We start from the raw sequence: 26,388 nt of genomic DNA on the forward strand, positions 1-26,388 counted from the left end.
TTTGCATTATTGTTGTTTGCATGTTCTAGGTGTCAGAATTGCAAACTCTTTTCCATAAGGGATAGCTTCCCATGCATCTTGCATCCTCCTTAGTGCTTAGGAAAGGGTCTTCCAAGTAGTGTTTGTTCAGGAATAATTAAATGCATGTTATTATGTCTTTAGAAGTAAGTATATAAAGTTAGATTAATCATAAAACACATTCCCCAACTGGAGCTCTTGATAAAAAGACTTCAGCAAAGCATTGCTTTGTTGGCACCATGGTATAAATCTATAATTTCTAAATTATATGTACTCTTACTTTGTACATTTGATCTTGCAAGATTAGTAACCCAGTGGGTGTTAATCCCTTCTGCTAGGCCCTTGTCCCCCAATTAAGGCCTATAAGATCATACTAAATGCCTGTTCTAGACTCAACAATTCCATTATTCCCATCCATATTACTCCTACTTCCTATCCCAGGGATGTGTGTTCTCTGATCAAGTTGGCTTGAACCCACATTGAGCTAATGAGCCATAATTAACCCACCTGGATGTTTACCTTTCATCTCATTATACTTCTCTTTTTTCACTTTCTGATAAAAACTCACTTGCAAAATTAACTAAATTGGTCCCAAAATGGTTCTATCTTCATCTAATGTGTGTAACTGGTTTGGTACTCATTTGTACCAGTCATCAGCTTGGGTAAAAAGGAGGGTCATATCTTTTGGTTTTTGATTTGCTGTTAAAACTCTCTCCTAAAATAAAAGGAAAAGCGATTTCACCCTTTGAAGGTCTCCCTAATATCCATGCCAGATTTCTGAAGAACACTAAGAGTTTACTCAGGCCATGGTTCAGCCTGATTCTAGACCTCAGATCAAAAGAGAACTGCAGTAGAGCAATCTACTGGTAGACCTTGACCTTTTTTTTTTTCCCCCTCCTAGTTTGTCTTTGGCTTGCAATATTTCAAGTTGTATTAATTTTCCCCTTCACTGATCCCAAGATTGGTCCATTCTTCTGGGATGTTTATGTCTGGAAGGACTTCCAGAATCAGCCCTGTACTGTGTTGAAACTGATCCTCTTTTGTGAACTTCCAATTCTTTATGTAGAGCTGGGTTCATATTGCAGATGGCCCATTATGTCATGGAGGATTCCCTCATTTTCCTTTCCTGTCAGTGGTCTCAGTCTGGACTATATCAGTCTACATAAGGGTTTCCAGTAATTTTGAAGAAGATTGAAGATATCAATCTCTTTTCTCCCAATAGGATATTTGACCCCTTATTACTCCCCCCACCTCTTCTCCAGAGATCAGTGTTGTCCATACCAAGAATGTTACTTTTGCTATGCTCTAAAAATCTTTTACTTCTTCCCAAAGAGAGGATGTGTTTGTTAGTCTTTGGGTGCTTCTGGAAAGATGTAGACTTCTTTTCCAAAGTGATTCTCTGTGTCCACCTTGATGAAGAAGCAGCCAACAACTTTTCCTAATGTCACATTCTATCTCACCATGGCCTGCCTCATGTATTTAACAGATGTGTATTCTCTATGTACAGACATTTCTGTGTTGACTCCATTCTGCCTTTTTTTGCGCATGTATGCACAGTGCAGGTGTATGCATGCACAAACTTGCAACTGAGAGCATTAGCTATTTCAGATAATGTAACAATTGAATTTGGGAAAAACAAGGAAAATTCAGGCCTCTGAATAGAGAAAATTTTGTCTCTTTCATAGAGCCTTGTGGTTTGTATATGGCTAGATGGGAAGTTTGTGCCTGAGAGTCTGTGCCTGAGGATGGGTATATGGAAACACTGGTCACTTCTGCAGTTCTAACTATCCAGTTCCAACTCAACACCCCCACTGGACTCCAGCTGTTCAAGGGTTCCTATTTTCTAGTCTTTGAGTGTGAAATGTCCTCACAACTGTAATCAGTGACATCACAGGGCCCTTCCGGAGAATGGGCCTCAGATTATTTATTTTACCATTGAGGGGGCTGGTAAGAATAGAGGTTGAGATTTTGCTAAATGAGAATACATTAGGTACAGAGCTGGGGGTGGGTTTGATGAGGAGGAACAATGTTGGTGAGTGTGATTATTTTTGTAGACCTGTGAAGATATTTAGAAATGAGTTGATTTGTAAAAGAAAAAACAAATCTGTTGCAAGGCTGCTGTGTTGCCTGGGATAGATATGTACTGTCTTAAGGGAGCTGGATATTTAGAATTTAAATTTATTATTTCTGCCTGTCTCCTCTTACTTTTAGTTCAATTATTCTGCATGTAGAGTGTTCTCACATATTTGGAAAGAGTCCATGCTGTTCTGGGTTGTACTGAAGGTCCAAACTCGGAAGCTATATTTAATCAAGTAGAACGGATGCTTAGACAATGAGGACCCTAAAAATGATGATGAATTTGTCAACCAGTTTGTAAACAGGTACAAAAACTTCTCCTTGCTTATATTTCTGGCCATCATATGTGGGGAGCAGAGTCACGCTTCACGTGTCTGAAAACTGACTGTGTGTCAGGCACTGTGCTAGGCAGCTTCTTGTGTGCTGTCTCATTTGATCCTCTTTACAGCTGTATAAATTAAAAATTAGCACTTTTATTTTCTAGAAGGAAATAATGGTTGAATAAATGAAATGGTTGTCTAAATTCACACACCTAAAAAGTATCCAGATTTGAATATGAATTTTTTTATTCCAGATCCAGTTCTTTTTCCATAGCCCAAGTTATGCTTCTTCTCTTACTGTTTTTTTTTTTAACCTTGGCTTCTTAGTAAATCTTTTTATTTATTTATTTTTTAAAAGATTTTATTTATTTATTTATTTGAGAGAGAACAAGAACACAAGCAGTCGGGGAGGGGCAGAGGGAGAGGGAGAAGCAGGCTCCCCACTGAGTAGGGAACCCACTGTGAGGACCTGATCCCAGGACCCCAGGATCATGACCTGAGCCAAAAGTACATGTTTAACCGACTGAGCCACCCAGGCGCCCCAGTAACACATGGCTAACACATGGCTTACCATGCAAGTTTATGCCTAAGAAGGGGATGTGTTTTTGTTTGCATCTATTACGTAACTTGCTAAAGCAAATAGTTTTTAATCTCCAAGTAGACTCTAAGCCATCAAGTACATTATTTGACTTTCCCTCCAAGTGAATTGTACCAACTTGCTGTGCCAAGTTCTATGTTAGCCGTGTGTTACATACTGAACAAACACCAGTGGCTGGAGAGATGAAAGGAAGACAGGAGAATGCTGTAATGTGTACTCTTGCCCTATTAGGCATGTGCCTGAGAAATTGGGAGCTTTGCACAAAGCTCTGGTTGCAAGCTTTGTGCTGAAATGGTAATCCTAAGGGCTAAATTAAAGTTTATTTGACCTTTAATCTCAGGGCTAAAAAACAGTGTAACCTCCTTCTACACAACAAATTTCAGTGAAACCTATTAAATATTTCAGAAACGAGTCTTTCTGCCAATTACTCAATCACCATTTTACAGAGGGTAACTTAATATTTTACCTTGTTATTTCCTGATGCCCTCAGCATGAGCCAAATTTGGTCAAAGTCAATGAACATTGAGTTCTTTCGAAGTGATCATGCACAGAGAGATCCGTATGAGATACCTGGGAGTTCAGAAGACAGGACTCTAAGTTTAATGGCTAGAGCCAGGTCTTCCATCCTAAACTCAAAAGGAAGTGGGAAATGATTTGAACAGAGCGCAGAGCAGCTGTAGGTACAATGAGGAAAAAGTTGAAGATTGGGATGAATTTAGTTTTGTTCAGGGTGTTATTGAAAATGGTACTGGAGAAAGAAGGGCAAGGTGGGGGAGATTTCATTTCTTTCAACTGTGGGGAATGAGATGTAGTTACTATTGTAGAAAGCAGGAGCCATATGCAGATTAGCAGAAATTCAAACAAAATAGAAGATCAGGTAAAATAAATAGCTCCTTCTCTGAACTGCTATGAGTTGGCCTGATGTTGCAGCAGCGGCCTTCCCCAAAGCCTAGTGGAGCTGCTTGTGGGGCCTGGTGGCCTTGGAGCACAAGGAGACCGCTGTCTCATCACTGTGTGTTATGTAGTCCTGCTCCTTATTTTCAATGTACATGTGCAATCTGCATGTAATCTGTGGTACCTGACATCATCTGCCAGCTTTTTTCCCTTTATTTTGGGGGCACATTTGCAAGCAACTTCTTAACCCTTTCAATGTGTGTGAAAGGGATGTAGTTTGGGTAGTATCTTATATAGCTTGCTAAAGCAAACAGTCTTATCTCCAAGGATACTCCAAACCATTAGGTAAATCATTTGTCTTTATCTCCAAGTGAGTTGTACCGACTTGCTGTGCCCAGTTCTGTGTTAGCCATGTGTTACATACTGAACAAACACCAACAAGAAGGGCCTTGGGGGCAGGGTCTTAGGTGAATGACCTTGGATTACTAGAGGGGACTCTGTCCAGCCACCCTTTCTGCTCCAGCAGTTCTCAGGCTCAGAATTGATTCTCACCAAGGTGAAGGTCATCTAGGAAGATATTTTCCCCATGAAAGTGGGAAACTGTAGAATAAATTTCAAGCAGGAAAGATACAAAGCAAGAACATACTAACTCATGGTAGCCTTTTTATTTTTAGTTAGGCTCTTGATTGGCAGGAGCAAAGACCAACTAAGTTATTTCAGAAAAAAAGAAAAAAACCACACACAAAAAACAAACAAAAACGAAAACAAAATACCAGGTAATTTATTGTGAGCCATTTATGGAAAGAGCTGGAAAGCTGTGAGGAACTAAGACCACTCCAGGCTGGCTACCTGCTGGGTCTCTCTTGAGGACATCGTGGTCTGTATTTTAAAGTCTTTCTGATTCTCACATGGATCTGAAGACTTCTACTTCAGGCCTCCTCTGCCATAGCTTCTGTTTTCTCATTGTTTCACAGTGCTCGTGACCTTGCTTTGTCATGGGCCCTCATCTAGTTCATGTTATAGATAAAAGACCCGCCCATTCTTTCCTGGGTTTTGGTTCAGATTCCTGAGAGAGACAGAGTCTGATGAGCTGGGCTCTTCTTTTCAGATCAGGCCCAGACTGCTTAAGGACAGACAGGCTGCTTCGGCCAGGCATCCACTTCTAGTGAATAGTACTCGTGCTGTGCAGAGAAGCTGAGCCTGTGGGCAAGGGAGGTTCATCTGAAAGAAAAACGAGGCATAATTGATATACTCCTTGACATATCAAAGAAGGAGGCTTAACTGATTGTGCCTCTAGAAGTTACTGAACAACAGGAAAACCCTCTTCTAGAATATATTTAATAAATAAAACCAATGAGGTATCTGAAATGTTTTGCTATGACCAGTGCAGGAGCTCTTTGCCTTTACGTGAAGGAAAAGAGAGGGGAACCTGGAAGTTACTCTCAGGATTAGGAAGTTGAGAGAATTAAGGAGAGATGAATTTACCCTTCATCACCAAACTTCCTTACTGAACTCCTACACTTACTGAGCTCCTGAGGAGCTTGTGTCCCACCCCATTGACACCTGGAAGCACCTCTGGTTCAGATTGTGTCCTCTTTTTTTTTTTTTTTTTTTTTTTTTGGAAAAATGGTGAGAAACTGTGTTACTGTGTTATTACTCAGGGATGCTGTTGTTACTATATAGCCATTCAATTTCATGAGGCCAAGAATAAAGATATTAGAATATACACTTGCTTTGTCAGTAAGAAAGTAAGAAAAAAAAAGAATATCATGTTTTCTTAATAGACTTGGAGGCAATTTTGAGAACTGATAGCATTTAGAAGTCATCTGTGTATCTGTGAATGGGGCACAGGGACTAACAAGGTGAACTCGAGGAAATTTGGTCTCAGGCTACTTTTGTGAGTTGCTTGGATTTAAATTCGCAATCCTAGGTCATCTCTCTGTAAGGAACGTTAAAATGATTGACCTCTTGACCAGTGTGCACAATTACCGAAAGCTATTAGAGAGCCAAAGGGGGAAAAAATCAGTGTCAAGAAATCAAATACGCTGAGAGAAAGGCAAGATTAGGAATTGTCATTCCCCTAGCTTTTCTGAAGGAACACTGAACAGAAATCTTAACAAAATCAATTTGCAATTATTTGGAGAGAAGAAAGTTTTTTAACTGGATAGCCTGACTTCATAAAGGACAAGTCCTGTCATACTAATCCGATCTTCTGAGATGAAAATGAAAAGCTGGATAGATTTATATATAATTCATTTAGACTGTAGAGTGCTGTGGATATGATACTGTATGGTATGTCCATCAACCCCTACATTGCTGCGTGAGATAGTGGACATCAGACGCTCATCATCCACCTAAGGACAAATTTAAGGCTGACTCTAAGGCCAGTGTTACTTATATTTCTATCCACAGTCGTATTTGGTTTGAAATGCATGGGTGTTTAATTTGCTGACTACACAGAGCTAGTGGGAGAATTGGCAGGAGAGAGATAAGTACAAAGAAGCTTAGGAAATGCAATCGTCCCACCATACTGCCCTCTGTTCTTATCATTCCTATGACATATTCTAAAACTCATGTTGTCACTTAACTTAGGAATGTCATCAATTATTTGGTATATTTTGATCTTGTCTTCCAATCAACTCACCCTAAGGACGAGGGTGATGACTTATACTTCATCTCTACCTCCTGTAGCACCTGATAGGTATTTAATAAATGTTTGATTGATTAACAAACAATAAGATCATAAAGAACAGGTTGTATGATGTTCAGTAGAAGAATACTGTAGGGTAATAACATGCACCAAATCTATCACTCGTTAGCAGTACCCATGTGCTAGTGAATGGATGCATAGGAGTGAAGCTTAAGGAAATCATGAAAATAATCTGTATCACTAGGGAGAGGTAGAATTGAACTAGATGATTGTGATCATTCTGTGATTCACAAAATAGGAGGTGTAGATGGTTCAGATGGAGCTACAGAGATGATTAAAGAAACTTGAAGATGTATGGTGCAGTGGTTGAATGTGTGCATTCTGAAGTCAGACCTAGCCAGATTCTCAAACTAACGGTAACCTTGGGTGAGTTACTTAACGTCTCCAAAGCTCACTTTTCCTATTGGTGAAATGGAGGGTAATAGAGCTTACTTCACAGGGATGTGAGAATTAATTGACATAATACATGTATAGCACATCTAGTACACTATAAGCAACTCAGTAAATATTGTAATGGGAACAGTATCCTTCTTTTAAGCAAGCCATCATCTATCTTGAAATCAGTCTGATTTCGTTCCATAAAAATTTTGAAAGCCTATTACATGCCTTTCATCAAGGAAACCATGAGAGCCAAAGGGCTTAATCTGCAGCATGATGGAATCCAGATAGACATAGGGAAGAATTTCTGAAAGTCAAGATTGCCACTGGCCTAAGTAACCGAGGAAAATCGCAGAGTTTTCTTTGAAGCCTTGGAAAATAATCTAGTTCTACTTTACATTCTCCCAAACTGGTTTAATCACAGACCTGTTTTAAGCTGGACTAGTGTCTTCTCAAGCCACTCTGGTTAATATCTGTTCTTTGAGATCTTGGGCTGGCATTATTTAACAGAGAGTTAAATAAGTCGTGCTTATAAAAGATTAACATATTGGCACCTTTTAGCAATACTGAATTAACATCAAAATGTCATTGCTGAGCCATAAGGATGGCTCTGTCTTGTTTTGTTAGCATGGATCAGGATTTAACAGCCAGCTAATGTGAACCTGATAGCTTCAGGTGAATTTCTCTACTGCCAGTTCTAAAGATAATGAGACTGTGTATGTAAGATTCATTCTTGTCTGGGATGATTCATCCATAGGCAGAAGACCCACTGTGAAGGATCCAGATTAGAGATTAATAAATGCTACATCTGATTGTAACAATGACTCTTCTCCAGAGAGCTTTGAGCTCCCATCAGAGGAAAAGTATTCAGGTGAAATGCTATGCATTATAGAAACCACTGAATGTGGTTTAAAAACAAGTAATCAAACTTCAAAATAAGAATGAGTAAGTGGGCCATTTGTTTACTTGCCAAGTTCTTATTTGCAAGAAGGATCTCGCCAACTTCGATATCTCTCTTGAGTGAAGGCTGCTGCTTGTCCTAACTTGGCCAATCTTCCAGAGTCAAGTCGAGATATTGACAGCATTTCCCCTCCCCAAGACCCCAGAGAGAAGAATGGAAATACTGGTTGGGCTAAGGGTGTAGGCCATTTGGGACATTCCAGTGAGGTCTTTATCCATTGAACTATAGGACTGTGGGAAAAGAAGGCAAAGAAGGAAAGATCCTCAGATAGGACTGCAGTGTTGACTGTAGTAGTGACAAGGTGGTTTCTGGAAATGTTGGCAGAGTTGGTACCACTGAGTCAGAGGGCACAGGCTGGGCCAGAGGGAGTGACCCTTGAGTGAGTTAGAACCTGGATCTGCAGTATTCTGTACCTTCTAAACCAAATATTCCTTCTTTGTATGGGTAAAAAAAAGAAAATGCATATGTTGTTTCCAAGGAATCATGGACAAGATTGTGTGGTTAGAAAACTAGTTTCAGCTTGGTTCTCTCTGTATCAGTTGAGGAGCTGGGTATTGGGTTCTAATAGATTGTGTCATACTCTCAGTGAGACTTATATCCCCATGCCAATCCAGGGCATGAGGAAAAGAAAATGAAGAGTAAGCAGTTAGGAACTCTGAACTCTTAAGGATCCATTTTTAGTGCTAATAACCAGCAGGCATAAATGAGGAATAGCAAATGTAATTTTCAGTATTAAATGAAGAAAATCTCAAGTCAACTTGGATGCAGCCAAATCCTGGACACCAGTTTCACTCTATTGAGGCCATGCATACTGGAATCTGAACAGTAAGTCTCGGGAAGGTCAGAAAGCTGGGAAGACTGGACTGAACCCTGCCAGGGGGCTGCCTGCCACAGCGTTGGGGCCAGCAAGCTCTGAGAAACCTGGTGTGATTCAGATTGGTGTGGCTATACAGGGATTTGATATAATAATGTGCAAAGCAGCAAACTGTTGGCACTACTAATGTGCTAATCATCTCACTGTTAAAGTCAGGAAAGGGGTGTCAGACCTCGGCTGGCATCTGCAGAAATAGGGAACAGGGGCCAGCATCAGGGATGTTGGCACTTTGTCAGGGACTATATAGAAGAGTTGGAAGTTCTGAGTAGGGAGCCTCATCCAAAAGTGATGGAATAAAACTCAGGACCATGAAGAAGACACTTCATACTTTGGATTGGACCCATGGTGAAGCTGTTAGGAAGGAAGGCTTCTTCTGATTGGACATGTCTGTACTCAGCCAGGCTCACATTAGGTGCACCAAATCCTGGGCTTAGAGGAGCCCCATCAGCTCTAGAAGATGTTGTAGGTGAGGAGAGTCCTTGGCCAGTCCTAGTTTAATGATTGGAAGGCATGCCTGGTGGTTCAAGTTCTAAGTCCTACAATTAAGAGAGGCCAAGATAGGCAGGTGCTGACGAGCTGTTGAAGATATGTATATATATTTTTAAAATGCCTGTATGCAATTTTATTTTCATTTCTGGAGCCCTTCAAAATGCGTTGCCTCTTTTAGAGGGAGGACCAAATTGGTTTGGGAGATGTGAATAAATTCAAAGCCGCGTTGATTGTGAACAGCCGTACTTTGCTGATGTGAGGAAGCAGTGCAGTGATCAGTTTTCCAATCCAGGGACTTAGGAAAACTGATCACTGGATGTTTAGTGCAAAAAATACCTTCTCAGAAAACTTCTTTCTACCATTGGAGACAATGGCTTGTTAACCTGTGCCAAATGAGCATGATTGGTCCAAATTCTAAATTCAAGGATGCTTTGTTTTTCTATATGGAGAAGGGACAGAAGCATGAGAACTCCCTGTTTTCCAGAGATCTCTTGAAAAAATCCATGTGTATGGACATAATCACTATGTCTAGAACCAGTGCTTTTGTTATTTTCAGTAACAAATTAGGTGCTAACACTCATCGCTTGATCAAATACAAAATGCATTTTCTATCCTTCCCCTCCTGTGAGCATCTTCCCACTTCTGTACTCCCATTGGTATGTGAATGTGATGTTCTGATCAAATATGTATGAAGAGATGGGAATGTTAATTTATTTGAAACAAATGTCAACATCTTTATTCTGAAAAATGCTGCTAGTACGTCAAGTACCATCAACAGCTTGTATTTAACCCTGTCCTTTCATTAATAATCACAATTCTTCTGTAAACTCTACCCCTTTGGCTCAAGTTAAGTGGAAAGACTTTGAAGGCATAGGCAGTTTGGGAGGTGGTATTTCATACCTAATACTTTTTTTTTTTGTTTTCCTTTGGTTATATTGTTTAGTTTTACGTTGACTTTCTTTTTATCCTGTTAACTGTCCAGATCGATATTAGTGTTGAACACACTTTTTTTTTTTTAGTAGGCTCCACATCCAGTCTGGGGCTTGAACTCACGGCCCTGAGATCAAGAGTCACATGTGCTACTGACTGAGCCAGCCAGGCGCCCCCACACTTGATTTTATAAATTCACCTAGATAAATATAGTCTGATATTGATAATCCTGCGTAATGAATATGCTAGTTTAATATTTACACTATTTTTTTCTCTCTCCATTTCATTTTCTTTTCCAGCTTTTCCTTTCCCCCACCTTCTTCCCTTGCATTTATTTAAAAGTACTTTTATTCAGCCACTGAACTTGATTGTTGCTGAACTTGTCAGTTTACTCTTTTATAGAAAAGAACCTCTTAATAAAAATACAAGCCAATCCGTCTGAGAGTTGTTTTGATGTGCATAATGGAGTAGAACATAGAGAGGAATTTTAATTTAAGATGAAATGAAATAGCCTTGTTAAGACTTTGGCAGTCCTGATACCTTACAGGCGAACACGAACACATTCTAGAAGTTCTCTTAGTACTAGCCAAGCCCTTTGCTCCCTTACTTAATTCTGTAATTCATTTGGGTATGTTAGTGAGAGGAACTCTGCCTTTTTATTCTTCCCCTCTTATTGCCCCCTCTGTCTGCCTTCTAATAAGCTTTCTTCTTGCTATTATGTTGTCTCTGAGTTCTGGAATAAGAAGAACCTTGTAGGCATTCTCAAAGTGAGTACCTTTAGTTTGCTTCTCAACTGTGACTTACACTTAGCAATTGGAGCACATCCAAGAAGGAGACTCAGGGAGCAAAATGGGGCAAAATTCAAGGAGAAAGCCAAATTATCTTCAGAAAAAGCAAATAAGAAAAAGAATGCTGGCTTCTGCAGGAGTTGTTTAGTGATCCAAAATGGCTCTTAAACTAGCCCTGTCTGCTTGAATTTTTGTTCCTGGGCTTTTGAAAACCCAGAGTGTTCTCCTTTGTGTCCAAAGGTTTAAAAAAAAATGGATCTGGCATTTAGCAGGCAGGAAAGATCCTGATTCTCCACCAGTGAGCTTCCGTCATGTGTTTCAGTCATGATATTTCTGAGTAATGGCAAGGCTAGAGAACATCAGGCATTTTCCCTATCTTGCAAGGCATTGCTCACAAAACTCTGACACTATTCAAAGCCACCCACAGTAGCTAACACCTGCAGCCTTAGTCACCTGAAAAAATGATAGTGTGGAATCAGAATTTCTAGTCCCCAAAGGATGGGGTTTCTTGGAGTTAGGTGGGGAGAGAACATCCTTCCCTTATTTTGGGAGAGAAGAGATTTTGTCCTCCATATTCTGCTTCTACTCTGCTTGGTGTGGAAGAAAGAAAGAAGAAATAGCCAGGAGTAGGTAGGCAGGTGGACAACCCTCACCTCTCATCCCATCTTAGGGCAGATGGGTAACGTTCCATACTTGTTTCCTAAATCTGGTGGTAGTGGAGAAAGTTTTCAGATAGTCTAGCAGTTCTAGCCTTCTATCAAACACAGATCCTCCTAAAGAACTGAATTTAGAAGGAGAACAGGATTTTCTTCACTCATATACTAGGAGGAGGGACTAGAAGGAAAATCAGGTTTATTTAATCTGATTCTGTGTTAATGTTCTAGCAGGATCCTAATCCCTATGATGTTAGGAAGTCCTCCGATCTGAATAATGTGAAAGATTTTGTGATACTAAAAAAACATAATCTCAATGGGAAGCCAACAAAGATAAACTAGATTTGAGAATTATCTGGTTGCAACATCAGTTACTACATTTTTAAATTCAACAAACATTTACTGGGGCCCTGTTTCAGGTACTGAATTGTGGCAGCGAACAAACAGTGATCCCTGCCCTCCTGGTGTTTACACTGTAGTTGGGAAGAGGCAGTAAGTTCATAGTAAACATATCAAACTACTCATGTAGTCTGTCAGATGGTTATAAATGCTAAGGGAACAAGAAAAAAATGGAGCAGGATAAGGGGATCAGGCAGGTGTTGGTATTCCTTAGTAGGACGAGAACTGGGCTTTGTTGAGAAGTTGAGATATTAGCAAAGACTTGAAACAGGTGCGTGTGGACACATGGATAGCTGGAAAAAGAGGGTTCCAGGCAGAGAAAATACCTAGAATAAAGGTCTGGAGCAAGAGTGTGTATGTTCAAGAGAGGTCAGAGTGCCTGGGCAGAGTGAGAGGAAGGGTGGGAGGATGGGATCCATGGGGCAGTGGCGGTCCAAATCAAGGCTGTTGGCTTTTTCTTTTTAGTGGATTGGGAAGTCATTGAGGGTTTGGGGCAGAGAATAACATCTTATGATTTAAGTTTTAAAAGGATTGGCCTGCTCCTTTGTTGAGCATGGTCTAGAGGGGGCTGGAGGGCAGAGGCAGGGAGACCACTGAGTAGGCTCTTACCTTGACTGACTGAGGGATGCTGGGTGGCTCAGACAAAGCTGGTGAAAACAGGTGGTGTTCTAGATGCCTTTTGAAGGTCAGCAATCAAGGTTGGTTGATTGGATATAGGGTTCCAGAGAAAGAGAGGAGTTGGAACTGGATTGACTTGCCTTTAACTGAAATGGGAAAGACTGAGTCCAGTTTTGGAAATGTTGGCCATGTTTCTAAGATATCCAAGTGGACATGTAGAATAGGTAGTTTGATACATAAATTTGAAGATTTGGAGAAAGAAGTGTGAGAGGGATTGGCATATAAATAGGATTTAAATCAGGAGATTGGATGAGATCTCTGAGGAGGTGAATGTTGATAGAAACAACATGAGGACCAAGGCTTCACCCTGGGGGACTCAGCTTTAAAAAGTCAGGAGGAGGATGAGGAACCAGCAAAGGAGACAGAGGAATAGCAGCCAGTAAGCTAGGAGGAAGGTCAAGAGAATGTGAAGCTCTGGAAACCAAGGAAAGAAAGCCTAACTAAGAGCCAAGTGATCAGCCATGTCAAATGCTCCTCATAGGTAAGGATGAGTGCAGGAGTGTTGACAACACTGACTCCATCTTTGGCCCCACGCCTTGTGCCCCCCGCTGGTGCCCAGGTGGCAGGCACCCCTTGAGATAACTAGTAGAGGTCCCCTCTGGTGCACAGATAGCCCCACTTTAGATAACTACCCTGTGACCTCATCATCATGCTCCTCACTCCACAAAAGCTGGGGACTGAGGTCTGGATAAGGATGGAGAAGAGCTATGTAGTGCTGTGCATCATCTGTCTGCACATTCCTCTCCATAAATTACTCTGAACAGAACTCTGTGTAAATGGTATGGAATGGCTTGCTTTGTTTTTCGGCATTAAAGTGTCTTCTCAATCTGGAGGGTACATTAGTGACTCTAACAGTGATTGCAGATGGACATTGGAGTTGGCAATATCAAGGTCACCTCTGCCTTTCACAAGAGGAGTTCTAGTGAGGTTGAAAGTTTGGTTGGAGTTAGTGTAATACAGAATGGGAGAAGAGGAATTGGAGGAAGTGAGTATAGATGATGTTTTCAAGAAATCTGTGGCAGAGGAGTAAGGAAAAGGCCATTAGTATTTTCTGCCTGTCTGCCTGGCCCCAAGTGGGATCCCTCACATTTTATAAGAGAGTGGTTTATATATATATAACTATTCAGGCATAGCTGATTTCTATGAGGTCAATATATGCCATCAGCATAGAAATTTGAAACCAGATGAGACCATCGGTTATTTCAGTAATCTCTCACCCAATAAAGGAACCTTCTTTTTTTAATATTAATACAAAACCATTTTTTTTCCTATGCCACCTAGGGATCCAGAGATGAATAAGGCACAGCTCCTGCTCTTGAGAAACATATTTTTTAGTGGGAGGAGAGAGGCATGTATGCTTCCTGTGTGATAAATATTAAGATAGAGGCACATACCAACTCTTGTGAAAGTACAGGGCAAAGAGAACTAACTTACCTGGGGAAGTTAGGAAAGAGGATATGCATGAAAACCTGACACTTGAACTAGACCATAAAGGTGAGTGTGATGTTTTCCAGGCAGAGTGCTGGGGAGAATCTCTTTATCAAATAATAATCCAGCTCCTGTTCAAATGCTTATAGCAACAGAGAGCTCACGGCCTTATGAGTTTCATTCCATTCTAAATAGCTATAATTGTTGCACACCTGTTTCTTCTATTGAATCGAATAATGATGTTTAATATTTCTACTCATTAGTCCCAGCTTTCTCCTCTGGAACTAATGGGCAGAGACTTGTCTTTCTAACATATAGGCCATTTCAGTGTTTGAAAATAGATATGTTTTCTTTTAAGACCATCTCTCTTCCATTTTGAAAAAGGGAACTGAATAGTCTCAGGTTGGGTTCCCTGAGAAGCGGACCCTGAGACCAAGGTGAACATACAGGAGGTATTAGGGAGTGTTCTTGAGCTCATCGCCATGCAAAGAGAAGATCGGGCAGGAGTGGGCAGAGGGAGAAGGAAAGGTGTGATGCCGTTCTAATGGAAGCTCCAGCCAACCCTGTGGGAAGTTCTGAAAATCGACTGATCCTTCAGAGGTGTCTAGAGTCAGGGCAAGAGGACAAGGTCTTTCTACTCCATGACCAGCAGTCATTCAGGGCAGTTTATCCTGGAAAGGGGGCATGAATTTGGGCAAGGTGGTCCTCTCCAGCTGATACAATTCCCAAAGTGATCTGACAGCTAAAATCTATTGCCAGGGGCATTAGCAGCAGCTTCAGTAGTTCATCCTTAATTTCAGAAGTGGGTCTGTAGGGGATCTGGGGGATGCAAAAGAGAAATCTCCCATAATGATAACTCTATTTTGGGGACCATTTTTGTTTCTTATTAGCAAATAAATACCACGAACATCAAAGTGATGGGGGGTTCAAAATAATGGTTCTAGACAGATGGGGTCTACTGTACAATTCTATCTTCCCTGTGTTAATTATCTCAGTCATGGTGGCCCTTTATACACAAATGCTTTACAGATGCTCAAACGGCAAGGTGAAGACATACATTCATGCAATAAATGTGACTGGGAATCTTCATTAGGAGATAAAAATGTAAGTGGAGAAGCATAGTGAGCTGCAAACTGAATTATGTCCCTGTCCTTCATCTTAGAAGATGACACTTCTTGTGATGATAGCAGTGCAGGCTGGGTGCCTGCAAAGATGGATGCGTGGCCACCAGTCCTTTCCACTCCATGCACACATGAAGATTGCTCTTTGATTTGTGGCTTTGGCCATAATTTGCAAAGCCTGTCACTGCCTGCAACTTACAGTTAGCCCAAAGCTTTGTTGAAAAAGAGCTGTCCCATTCCCAACTTCTGTATACCAGATGGATATGTCAACTAAATTAATAACTGGACCGCTCATTATACCAGAAAACATTTGCCCAAGCTATAACTCTGTCTCCTGATTTCTGTTTGGCTTCATTAACCTCTTCTTGATGCCACAGATAAAATGGTCATGTAAGGCATCCTTTATTTAATGAAGGATTGGTAAGATAAAAAGTTGAACGGGGCATCGATGGGGGAGAGGAGTCAGAAAGGATGATTGTGGAGGATGGTAGAATTAGGTAAGAGGAGGGTATGGTGGGGGTGAGCTGGAGCCACATTAGTTTTTCTCTCTTCTTATTTTCACCTTATATTATTGGGTTTCTTTACATAGTAGCTGGCGGTTTCTTTAGGAGCTCATTTATAATTGTGAGAGGGTTTTAAGAGAAGACTAAGAGAGAAGAGGGTGGGGTTGGTATATACTAGATTGGTTTTCTTTTAAATTTATTTTCATTACCATAGGCTCATTTACTATGGACCCTCATGGATTATTTCTCAGGGCCATCTCTCCCTGTGTATTTGAACCAGCTGGGGTCTCACAATAGATGGAGAGTTGTGGGTATTCAAGAACCTCCTTGTGATAAGATATGTAACCTTATCATAAAACAGGTTAAATTCCTTTGTTTACAATTGGGATTCCTTTCACCCTTAGCCTGTACATTTTAAGGTATATTCAGAAGCTTTTGTCACTTTGTTACATCCACTAGGTTTTGCGAAAACTCAAGTGGAAAAAGGGAATTTTGGGAATCCTCCAATGAAACATTGTTTGGAAGTAACAGGAAAACAAATAGATTTTCCTCTAAAGCCTTTCAGGGTGGGTGGTTCTGTTGCTGCCCTTCCTTTCCTGTTGTGGTTCTCTGTAGACCCCTGACAAGTCTTGGAATAATTAAACTTTGTTGTCCTGGAATCCCCCTATAATCCTATAACCTAAGGACAAAGCCAGCATTACCTGAAGAGTAGTACTTGTGTTGTAGTAGGAGACCAGGGACAGGTGGGTCAGGGGGCAGGGGCTGGCCGCAGTTTGGAATAAGCACACATGAAGTCCTTATTTTATTCTGAATGAATTCCCACTCCTCCCCACCCGTTCTTCCTGCGCTACACGCTCTACCTCTCTGAATTCCCTGGTCCTATGAGACTCCTCTCTGACCGTATGTTTAAGCCAGAGGAGGGAGCTATGATAAGCACCATTTTACCCCTAGCAGAAAGAATTGCCCTCAAATGACTGTCTACTGTTTCCTTCTGGATTGCCTGTGGGAAATGTGAAAAGTTCAAGCCACATGAAGCAATCATAGCTCTGGCAGAGCCAAGGGGCTGGTGGCTTTCATTGCCGGATCAGGGTCTCTGGATACCAGCTGGCTATTTCCCAACCTGTATTTTTTCAATAGTGGATGCCCCCCAAATACTCAGCAATTTCTCGGCTGTATAAGAATATGTTCCTGAACTAAGAAATCGCTGTATAATTTTGTTTAAAAGCCTGGTCTCTTGTGACTATACTTTGAAGCTCTAGTCTGGGGGATAGAAAAGAACTGCCCCTTTTAGAAAGACACAATTTTGTTCACCTGGATTGTTATAAAATGGAGATGAACCATCAGATAAAAGATTGGGGCACTGACAAGAAAAGAGATGCCATTACCCAGGAGGAAGTCAGGGGAAAATGGATTGAGAAGGAAGGACAAGGCCAAGAGGGTCTTCATCTTGTTGTTTCGGATTCTTCTAGCTGGAAGGCAGAGATAAAATGCAGGACTTGACATGTCAGAACAGCAGGTGAAATACAGCTTAAAATGGAAGAAATTTAAAATGGCTTCTCCCTCAAAAGGAGGGAGAAAACATAAGATTCTCAGAATTGACAGAAGGTTATGTGTATAATACACAGGTGAGACTGAGACCGTGGCATTAGACAGGTAAGAGGAAGAATAATCTTCTATGTGCAGCTCTAAAATAAACCCTAATCATACATGAGCTTGAATCCAAGACCTTCTAACTTGTAGCTTAGATGTACTGTTTGCGTCTTACTCTAACTTGCATATCTCATTATCACAGTGGAAAACGGAAAACTCAATGTGCTGTTAATTCAACAGTTAATCTCTTGGTAGAAAATACACTGACCCAATCTTATAGTCCCATGTGCTTACCACCGACCTGCTAGGCCAGGGTTATACCACCTCTGCCCATAGATTTAAGCATAGGTGGATGGCATTCCCATTTATTCACTCTGAGTGATACACATCCACAGTTGTGATGAGTTCAAAAGGCTCAAAAAATGAAAAGTGTGTGTATCCCTAGAACTCATTTGGCAGTGAAACCTGACCCAAATTGATGTGAGGCCATTTAGAGTCTTTATCCCCCTTAAGGTGACTCTTTATGTGTGTCCCAATAGAAATATTCACATATTTGATTGTGGGAAGCTTCCCTGTGCTCCGAAGATTTCAGACAATGCGAATATAGACCTATGTTGATTTTCCCCTTCAAATCTAGGAGGTAGTTTTAGGAAGAAAGGTGTTGGAAATGCTTGCAATTCAAACACCCCATTTTAAAAGGCATGTGAAAAAGTAAACAATGAACACAAACCTTTGTATCCAATTGATTCAAGCTCTCCCTTACCATCTTTGGTTTCTTTCTTTTCTTTTCTTTTCTTTTTTTTTTTTTTTTTACCTTTTTACTATTCTAGGATGAATCCTCCATGTTCTTCCAGTTTGGCCCATCAATTGAACAGCAAGCTTCTGTAATGCTCAATATCATGGAAGAGTACGACTGGTACATCTTTTCTATCGTCACCACCTACTTCCCCGGCTACCAGGACTTTGTAAACAAGATTCGCAGCACCATTGAGAACAGCTTCGTGGGCTGGGAGTTAGAGGAAGTCCTCCTGCTGGACATGTCCCTGGATGATGGAGATTCTAAGATCCAGAACCAGCTTAAGAAGCTTCAAAGCCCCATCATTCTTCTTTATTGTACTAAGGAAGAAGCCACCTACATCTTTGAAGTCGCTAACTCCGTAGGGCTGACTGGCTACGGCTACACATGGATTGTGCCTAGTCTGGTGGCAGGGGATACAGACACGGTGCCCTCGGAGTTCCCCACCGGGCTCATCTCTGTGTCCTATGATGAATGGGACTATGGCCTCCCTGCCAGGGTGAGGGATGGGATTGCCATAATCACCACCGCTGCTTCTGACATGCTGTCTGAACACAGCTTCATCCCAGAGCCCAAGAGCAGTTGTTACAACACCCATGAGAAGAGAATCTACCAGTCCAACATGCTAAATAGGTGAGTGTGGGACAGAGGGCGCCCTGATGGCAGAGGTCAGGGGAGGGCCTTCAGGACTGGGACTGGAGGTTCGGAAGAGCTGGGAAAAGCAGTTTAAGACGTCAGAGGTTGAAGGCCAGCCATGGGGATGGCAGTTGTTGGTGATGGTGGGAGTGTTTCAAGTCCAAAGCTTGCTGTGCTGGGCTCCTGTTCTAAGAAATACACAACATCTCCCGCTTATTGATCACTTGCTAAGCGCTAGGTGTTACTCAAGGGTCTTGCAGGTTTGACCTCATTTAACCTGCAAAGCAGTACTCTTATTAGGCAGGTGTTAAAGAGTTGCTTCTATTTTATGATCCAAGTGAATAAGGTTTGTAGGTGTAAACTGTCCACAGTCAGTCTCCAGGGAAGAGGTTCAGTCTGGAATTGTGGCCAGGCCTCTGGGGGCCCCTACATACTTGACCGCCATTAAAGACACAATGGGCATTGACACGAGAGAGGACCTACCAGTCCCTTTACTTAGGACTACTGCTGTACTGGGGGGGAATGGACAATAGGTCACATGGGTCTGGAGGCACATGAAGAGGGTCCTTCCCTTGGTTTTTGTCTCCTTCCCTTCTCTCTGCCTTTTAAGTGTGAGAGTGCTGCCGTAGAAGCAACTTCTGTAGTTGCTCTCAGTCTGATTTCTTTAGTAGGAAGAAGACATGGGTGGAGTTCCGCTCCCCTGGCCTCGCCTCATAATCCAGCCGTGACTCCAGCGTATCCTCTTGCGGGTGTTACGTGACTGTGTAGGGCAGAAGATCCTCTACGAGGTTCTGTGATTTGTAGAAAACCACTGCACATGAACACTGTAAAAATTCAGACCACGCAGAAGACCACAAAGAAGAAGGAAAAGAGAAAAATGGCCTTAAAGCCAGGGAACCAGCGATAGTCATTGTGGAAATAATTAGTGAACATCTTTCTAGCTATTTCCCGATGTATGTATACCTATATGCGTATAAGTCTACAATTTTACATAAATGGAAACATAACTGTACCTGCTGTTCAATAACCTGACTTTTTTTGACTCGACAGTATGTTTTGGGCCTCCATTTTAAATTCATTATGAATTATATCTGACAAATAGAAAGCTATGCAGAAAGCACATACTCCAGTACCATCCAGCTTAAATAAAATATCAAAGTGCACTCTGGGGAGGTTGAAATACAATTAATGGAGTTTGAAGGTGTACCTACTTATACTTGTTTAACCTCTGGAAGGGAGTTGGACTAAAGCCTTTTTTTTTTTTTTAAGATTTTTATTTATTTATTTGAGAGAGAGAGAATGAGAGACAGAGAGCATGAGAAGGAGGAAGGTCAGAGGGAGAAGCAGACCCCCTGCTGAGCAGGGAGCCCAATGCGGGACTCGATCCCGGGACTCCAGGATCATGACCTGAGCCGAAGGCAGTCGCTTAACCAACTGAGCCACCCAGGCGCCCGGACTAAAACCTTTTGACTAAGCTCTTAGTTTAGAGTTGCAGCTAAAGCTACTTTTTTTTTTTTAAGGTTTATTTATTTTAGAACGAGTGAGCGCGAGTGGGGGAGGGACAGAGGGAGAGTGAGGATCCTCAAGCAGACTCCCCGCCAAGTGCAGAGCCCAACTTGGGGTTCGATCCCAGGACCCTGAGATCATTACCTGAGCCAAAATCAAGAGTCAGATGCCACCTAGGCGCCCCCTAAGGTTCCTTTTAGTGTAGCTCTATCTGTGATCCAATCCTAATATTATCCCACCTTGAACTCTGCTTTCGGCAGAGCCTAGTTATTCCTGCTTGTTTGGTATAGTCTTGGTTTTCTTCCTCCCTCTCTAGTCATTCTATCTCAAAGTCCTTGGTGTGTCTTCTTCCTTTAGACCTCTCTTAAATATTGGCATTACTCAGGGTTTTGTCCTAGACCCCCCCTTTTGCCCTCCATTGCCAGGGCTACAGCTGACGTCTGTAAGTTCCCCCAAATTGACCTCTGGTTGAAACCTCTCTGGTGAGCCCCAGTCTGTATCACCAGCTGTGACTAGATAGGTTCTTCTAGTCCACCGGGCCTTAGAACAGACCATATCTGAAGCTTAGAACACACCATATCTCTCCCATTCTCCTCCTACCCTCTTCTGGACAAATCAGTACCACCTATAAAGGCTATATCCTATTACCCAGTTGCCTCAAGTAAAAATTGCCCAGCTGGGCGCCTGGGTGGCTCAGTTGTTAAGCGTCTGCCTTCGGCTCAGGTCATGATCCCGGCGTCCTGGGATCGAGTCCCGCATCGGGCTCCCTGCTTCGCGGGAAGCCTGCTTCTCCCTCTCCCACTACCCCAGCTTGTGTTCCCTCTCTCGCTATCTCTCTCTCTGTCAAATAAATAAATTAAAAAAATCTTAAAAAAAAAAAAATTGCCCAGCTGTCCTTGCTTTCACACCCCCGGCCATCTCCTCGCTGACCATCTCCTAGTGCCGTTTCCCATGGATTTCCTCTGTACTGTGCTTACCGGCTGCATCCCTGTGCCGTGTCCCTGGTCTGCTCTTCCTACCTGCATTGCTGCAGGGCCTCGTAAATATCTTCTGGCTCCCTGTACTGCTTCCTTCCAATCTACACTGTAGCCAGAGTGATCTAAAATGAAAATGTGATTTCATCACTCTCCTGCTTAATGTCTTTCAGTGGCTTTTCATTGCTCCTATAATGAAGTCCCATCTCCTTGATGTGGTTTCTAAAGTCTTCCACTGCCTAGGCCTGCCTGTCTTTCCAAGACTGTCTCCTGACACACTCTCCCTCGAACACTATATTCTTGCAATACTGAACCTGCTTTAGTTCTTTGACATTACCGTGTTCTTTCTCGCTTCTAGCTCTTTTCTCTGCCTTGAATATATTCCTCCAGCAGCCCCTTCCCACCAGTAGTAAATGCAGATGCTCCTTCACCTGCCTCCTTTCCATTCCTCAGGCTTCTGCCCTGGCCTCACTTCACGGAGGAAGCTTTCCTGGACCCTGGACTAACGCAACTCTGTTATGTGCTTTCGCTGCATCTTATGCTTTCCCAGTAAAGCCACTCTTGAGACAGTTGTAATTCTGCACTTTGTCATTGCTTGTCCCTGTAAGTTCTGGGAAAGCAGTGACCTCTCTGTCCTACTTATTTCCATGTCTCCCCGCGCCCCCCCCGCCCCCCCCGACCCAGTGCTCTGTGTGGCAAAGGGAAGAAAGACACCTAGAGTGAATGAATGACCTCATCCAAGATACCGAGCTGCCCAGTGCATTTACCTCCCCTGCAGGAGCTTTCTTGTTCTGCTCCTCTTTGCAACATAATAGAGATTTCCTTGAAAAACTGTTTATTTGGTTCTGTACATTCAGGTTTTCTCCTATGGTCATTAGTGTTAAATTAAAATCTGATTCAGATTACTCTACCAAATATTGGTTCATTAAAACCAATACTAACCAAAATGGCTGCCAAACAATGCGAGGAAATCAAATGAGTGTTAACTTCAAGTCCATCAGTTTTGGTCCAGGAATGCCTGTTTTTATCCTTAAAACTTTGTCCAGGTAAACCGTCATCTATAGTAGATATTCTCATTTGCCACTTGGCTTACTTTCCATTAGAATGCAAGTGTTCTTCTCTCTGAAGCCTGGTCTCTGACCACTATACCTTTAAAACCATGCTTGGTTCTACCTTTTGTGACCCTGTCTTGTGGCCATTCAGAAAGGGAGCCCTCCTCAGACGTTATTGTCACAATGGCCACAAATACCCACGGCCATCTTAGCCAGTGTAGCAGTGCTAAAAAGAACAGGGATTACCCAGTCCAGATGATTCATAAATTCCTTGAGTCTACCAGGGTAGAGCAGAAAGTCCACCTTGATTCCTATGTATACTGCATAAGAAGTGTCTTCAGACTTATCAAAGTACTTTTTCACGAAGGGCTTTCCTCGCTGAACTTTCTCTTCTGCCCCAGTTCCCTGATATTATTTTTTGGGGGAGGGAGGTTCTGTATCTAACTGCCTTGAGACCTCCTCTCTTGGCTGTCTGCACACCTGCATCCCTCATGCGCCCCCATCTTTTCCTTCCCTCCTCTCAAGTGCAGCTCCTTGGGGCTCTTGAATCCAATCTAGCCTCTCTTGAGAATATTTTAATATCCTTTTCTATCAAGGCCCAGAAGGGATTGGGGTTGACTAACAGGGACTGTAAGGAGCTAGCCTCAGAGTCTGAGCGATGACCATGTGGCACAGCACTCTGAATCATCAGTGGAATTCAATTAGGCTCAACTCAGTCTCAGCTCCTCTTACTTACCCTGGTCTGAAATCGGCCTCTTCCTCCTCTTCCCACCCCCCCCCCCCGCCCCGCCCCCGTTCAAGAGCTCTGGTCTCACTAGGGTCACTCTTTTAAATAACAAACCAAGCAGCCACAACATTTAGCCACAGCGGGAGATCTTTGCAAATAAAATTGTTGCAAATGGTTGGTTGTTTTATGAGGATGAGTTTTTCTTTGGCCCGCTGCTCTCTGCAACAGCCTCCTCAGGAGGTATTTGGGACTGACCCAGCCCCAGGTGACACTAGAAATACAGTCAGGAAATGGTTTTTCCTCTTCCCGTCTGAAAACCCAGGAACGTTAACAGGCCCCGTCCTCTCCGGAAGCATTGTAAGGGGGAAGTAAAGTTCCCATTTATACCTGACCAAACTGCCTTTCTTTCTGTTTAAGTCTAGACTTAGGGAACAGGGATTGGAGACTCTATATTATCGCTGAATCCCATAGACAGACACACATTAGAAGTGATTCACTTGTTAGTTACCAAAGGAAGATTTTTTTTTTTTTAAATGACACATAAGCATTCTCAGAGAGGATCCTTGAAATAAACATTATTTATCAGGTATCAATCCAAATTCCCTACTGATAATTTCTTAGCTCCTTGAAGCTTGGCCAGCCAGATATGGTTTTGGTGACTATCTCTAAATAGGCTCTAGGTTGCTGGACAAGACTGGCAGGGTTGCAAGAAATATATAAAAACCCAGTTAAATTGGAATTTTAGATAAACAATAACTAATTCTCTTAGCATAAATCTGTCCCAAATATTGCATGGGGCGTATGATACGAAAAGAAGACTTGTTTATCTGAAATTCAGATTTAACAGGGCTCCCATTTTGTTTTGTTTTTGTTAAATGTGACAACCCTATTTTGTACACTAATAAGAATTAATTTTCTGTTGGAACTTTGTAGCATTCATTTATGCCTTATTAGTAAATGTAGCCCAGTGCCCCATACTGTTGCCCAAGGCATGCTGAAGTAAGAGTTTTATTCCAACTGCGAACTTTATTTGATTGAAAGAGTTGAATAATTTCTTCTGTCATGGGTTGTCTAAGTGAAGGATCTTCTTAGTTCCTGAGAAAAGTCTTAACGTTTTGGTACCAGACGATCTGAAAGTGTTTAGAAAGTGATTAGGCCAGTCGTCTAAACCTGTCTTTATTCCCCTGAGCTTGAGAAGAATTGTTAGCTATTAGTAGGCACATGTCTATATTTTTCCTTTATCACTTCCCCGGGGGGAGTAGTTAATGGTTATTTTCCTTTTCAGTGTGCACTCCAGTACTCTGCTAGCCTGTTTCTGTCACTCAGGTGATGGCACACTGGCCATTGACCTCCAGGCTCAATGTCTGTCCTGAGCACCCACCCAGTGCTCCAACTTTTGGAAAAAAACAGGTGCTCTTTGAGATGGCTGGATCTCAAGAGAGCACACCTCTTATGAATCGTGCCTAATTATTTCCCCCTGGTGTCCTCAGTGTTCCTACTCAACATTTTTATTGCAGCCTCTTTCCTCATAAAAGTTGCCGTCTAAAAGGCCAGAATCCTCCTCTTGGCCGGGTGTTTGAGAGGTGATGATAGCTGATGTGAAGAAAGGCGCTCTGTTAGGCTCCTCCTAGGAGAGCTGCATTGAGCTCCATCCTCCTCTAACCTTGAGGCAGACTCCCTAGCCTCAGACCCATTGTAGTAGCTGGATTGTTCCCAGGGGAGGCCCACTTGACTCTCTTGGCCTGAAGAGTGCTGAGAGGTTAAGAAATAATCGAAGATTTGAGTCCATTGATTTTTAGACCCCATGGGCAAGAGCTGCTTGGTCATTACCCATCTTTTTGTTAATAAATGTTCATGGAGTGCCACGCATGGGCAGATTTCTGGGAAAGCAGATATTTATTATAGGTTTACTTAACATAATTTACATGTGAATAGCCAAAAGCTTCCATGGAAGCATAGTTGTAAGTGGGCTATTGGGCATAGTGACCCTTCACCTGATTAAAGAAAGCCACTGGAGTCTAAGGAAAGCTACATTTTCATATGAAATCCGTAGTAGAGCAAGACACACCTGTGTGTATAGAGAGAGATGTTATCTGCTCAGTGGTGTAGGAGATACAAATTGGGAGAAAAAAATAACTCAGGAATTTACTAACTGTCCTAAAAGATCTGTTCAGTGAGCTTTCACTGCCCATGGAAAAATGACTCAATTGAGGGTTATTCAGACTCTCCCGTTTTCTTCTCATCTTCCACATTCTCCTATCGGATGTATAGTCGTTTCAGTAAGTGATCTGAGCTTCCTTCCCTTAAATTCAAACCTGTGAAGAGCATTCACAAATGTTTAGCCCTGAGACCCCTACGTGATTCCTTCCATAATCACTACCTAATTCTGTGGCGGACTTGTAAAATTTAAAACACACCCATGACATCATTGGTGTTTCTTTCCTCTTTCTTCTCTTCTGTTTTCTTCCTCTTCCTCTTCCTCCCTGCTCTTCTACTTCTTCTTCCTCCTTAAAAACAAAAACAAAAACAAAAAAACCCAACTATTTGCTGTTGGAGGAGAGGGCAGGAGATAAAGGAGGAGTGACTGGGAAAAGACTTCCATTTCATGGGGGACAAGTTTGAGGTGGGAGAGGATGTACATCTGTGCTGGGAGCAAAGACACAGGTGGTCCATTGTCCGTGGGAAGGAACAGGATGGTCTCGAAGAGGACAGAAGCAGAGCAGACTACGGCAGTGGCTATCAGTGGAGGACAGCAGATTCTGCCTCAGGAAGGACATGGGTCGGTGGCAATGGTAAGGGTTAAGAAGAGAGTCATAAAGTCTATGCTGAGAAGCAGCCGGGCTGTGGAGGTTAGGAAGTCCAGAGTTGGTTGTCTTTCTGAGTACTTACTGCACACCAGGCATCGTGCGGTTACTGAAGATGACCCTTGCAAAAATCCTGACCTATGCACAGATCTCTGGGAGACACTCTTGATTGCTCTGTGAGCAGGACAAGTTGCATGCCCACCCCCACCCTCCCGAGAACTCACTACCCCCATCTCTTGCTTCATTTCTCTTGGTAGCCCTCACCTGACCTACTGTATACATTTGGTTCTTAAGTATTTTTGTTGTCTTACTCCTCTTAGTTGAATTCAAACTTCATGAGATCAGGGTTTTTTTTTTTTAACCTCTGTGTTCCCAGCACAGTGCCTGATACGTTATAGGCACTTGATAAATATTTGGCAGATAATTTTTTTTTTTTAAGATTTTATTTCTTTATTTGCGAGAGAGAGAATGAGAGACAGAGAGCA

The 26,388-nt window shown here is 42.2% G+C and overlaps 1 protein-coding gene across 1 annotated transcript in view; it reads left to right on the top strand.

Annotated features, from left to right (window-relative positions):
• GRIN2B (glutamate ionotropic receptor NMDA type subunit 2B) overlaps nucleotides 1-26,388 on the top strand; it is a 404,765-nt gene that overhangs the window by 213,088 nt on the left and 165,289 nt on the right. The window contains exon 4 of the mRNA XM_045870040.2: nucleotides 18,239-18,837. Within this exon, the coding sequence (XP_045725996.1) occupies nucleotides 18,239-18,837 (599 nt within the window). The remainder of the gene's footprint in view (nucleotides 1-18,238; nucleotides 18,838-26,388) is intronic.

Source organism: Mirounga angustirostris, unplaced genomic scaffold (assembly GCF_029215605.1).
Source record: "Mirounga angustirostris isolate CCGP_5_RB_7025 unplaced genomic scaffold, mMirAng1.0.hap1 SCAF_5, whole genome shotgun sequence".
Classification (NCBI taxonomy): domain Eukaryota; kingdom Metazoa; phylum Chordata; class Mammalia; order Carnivora; family Phocidae; genus Mirounga; species Mirounga angustirostris.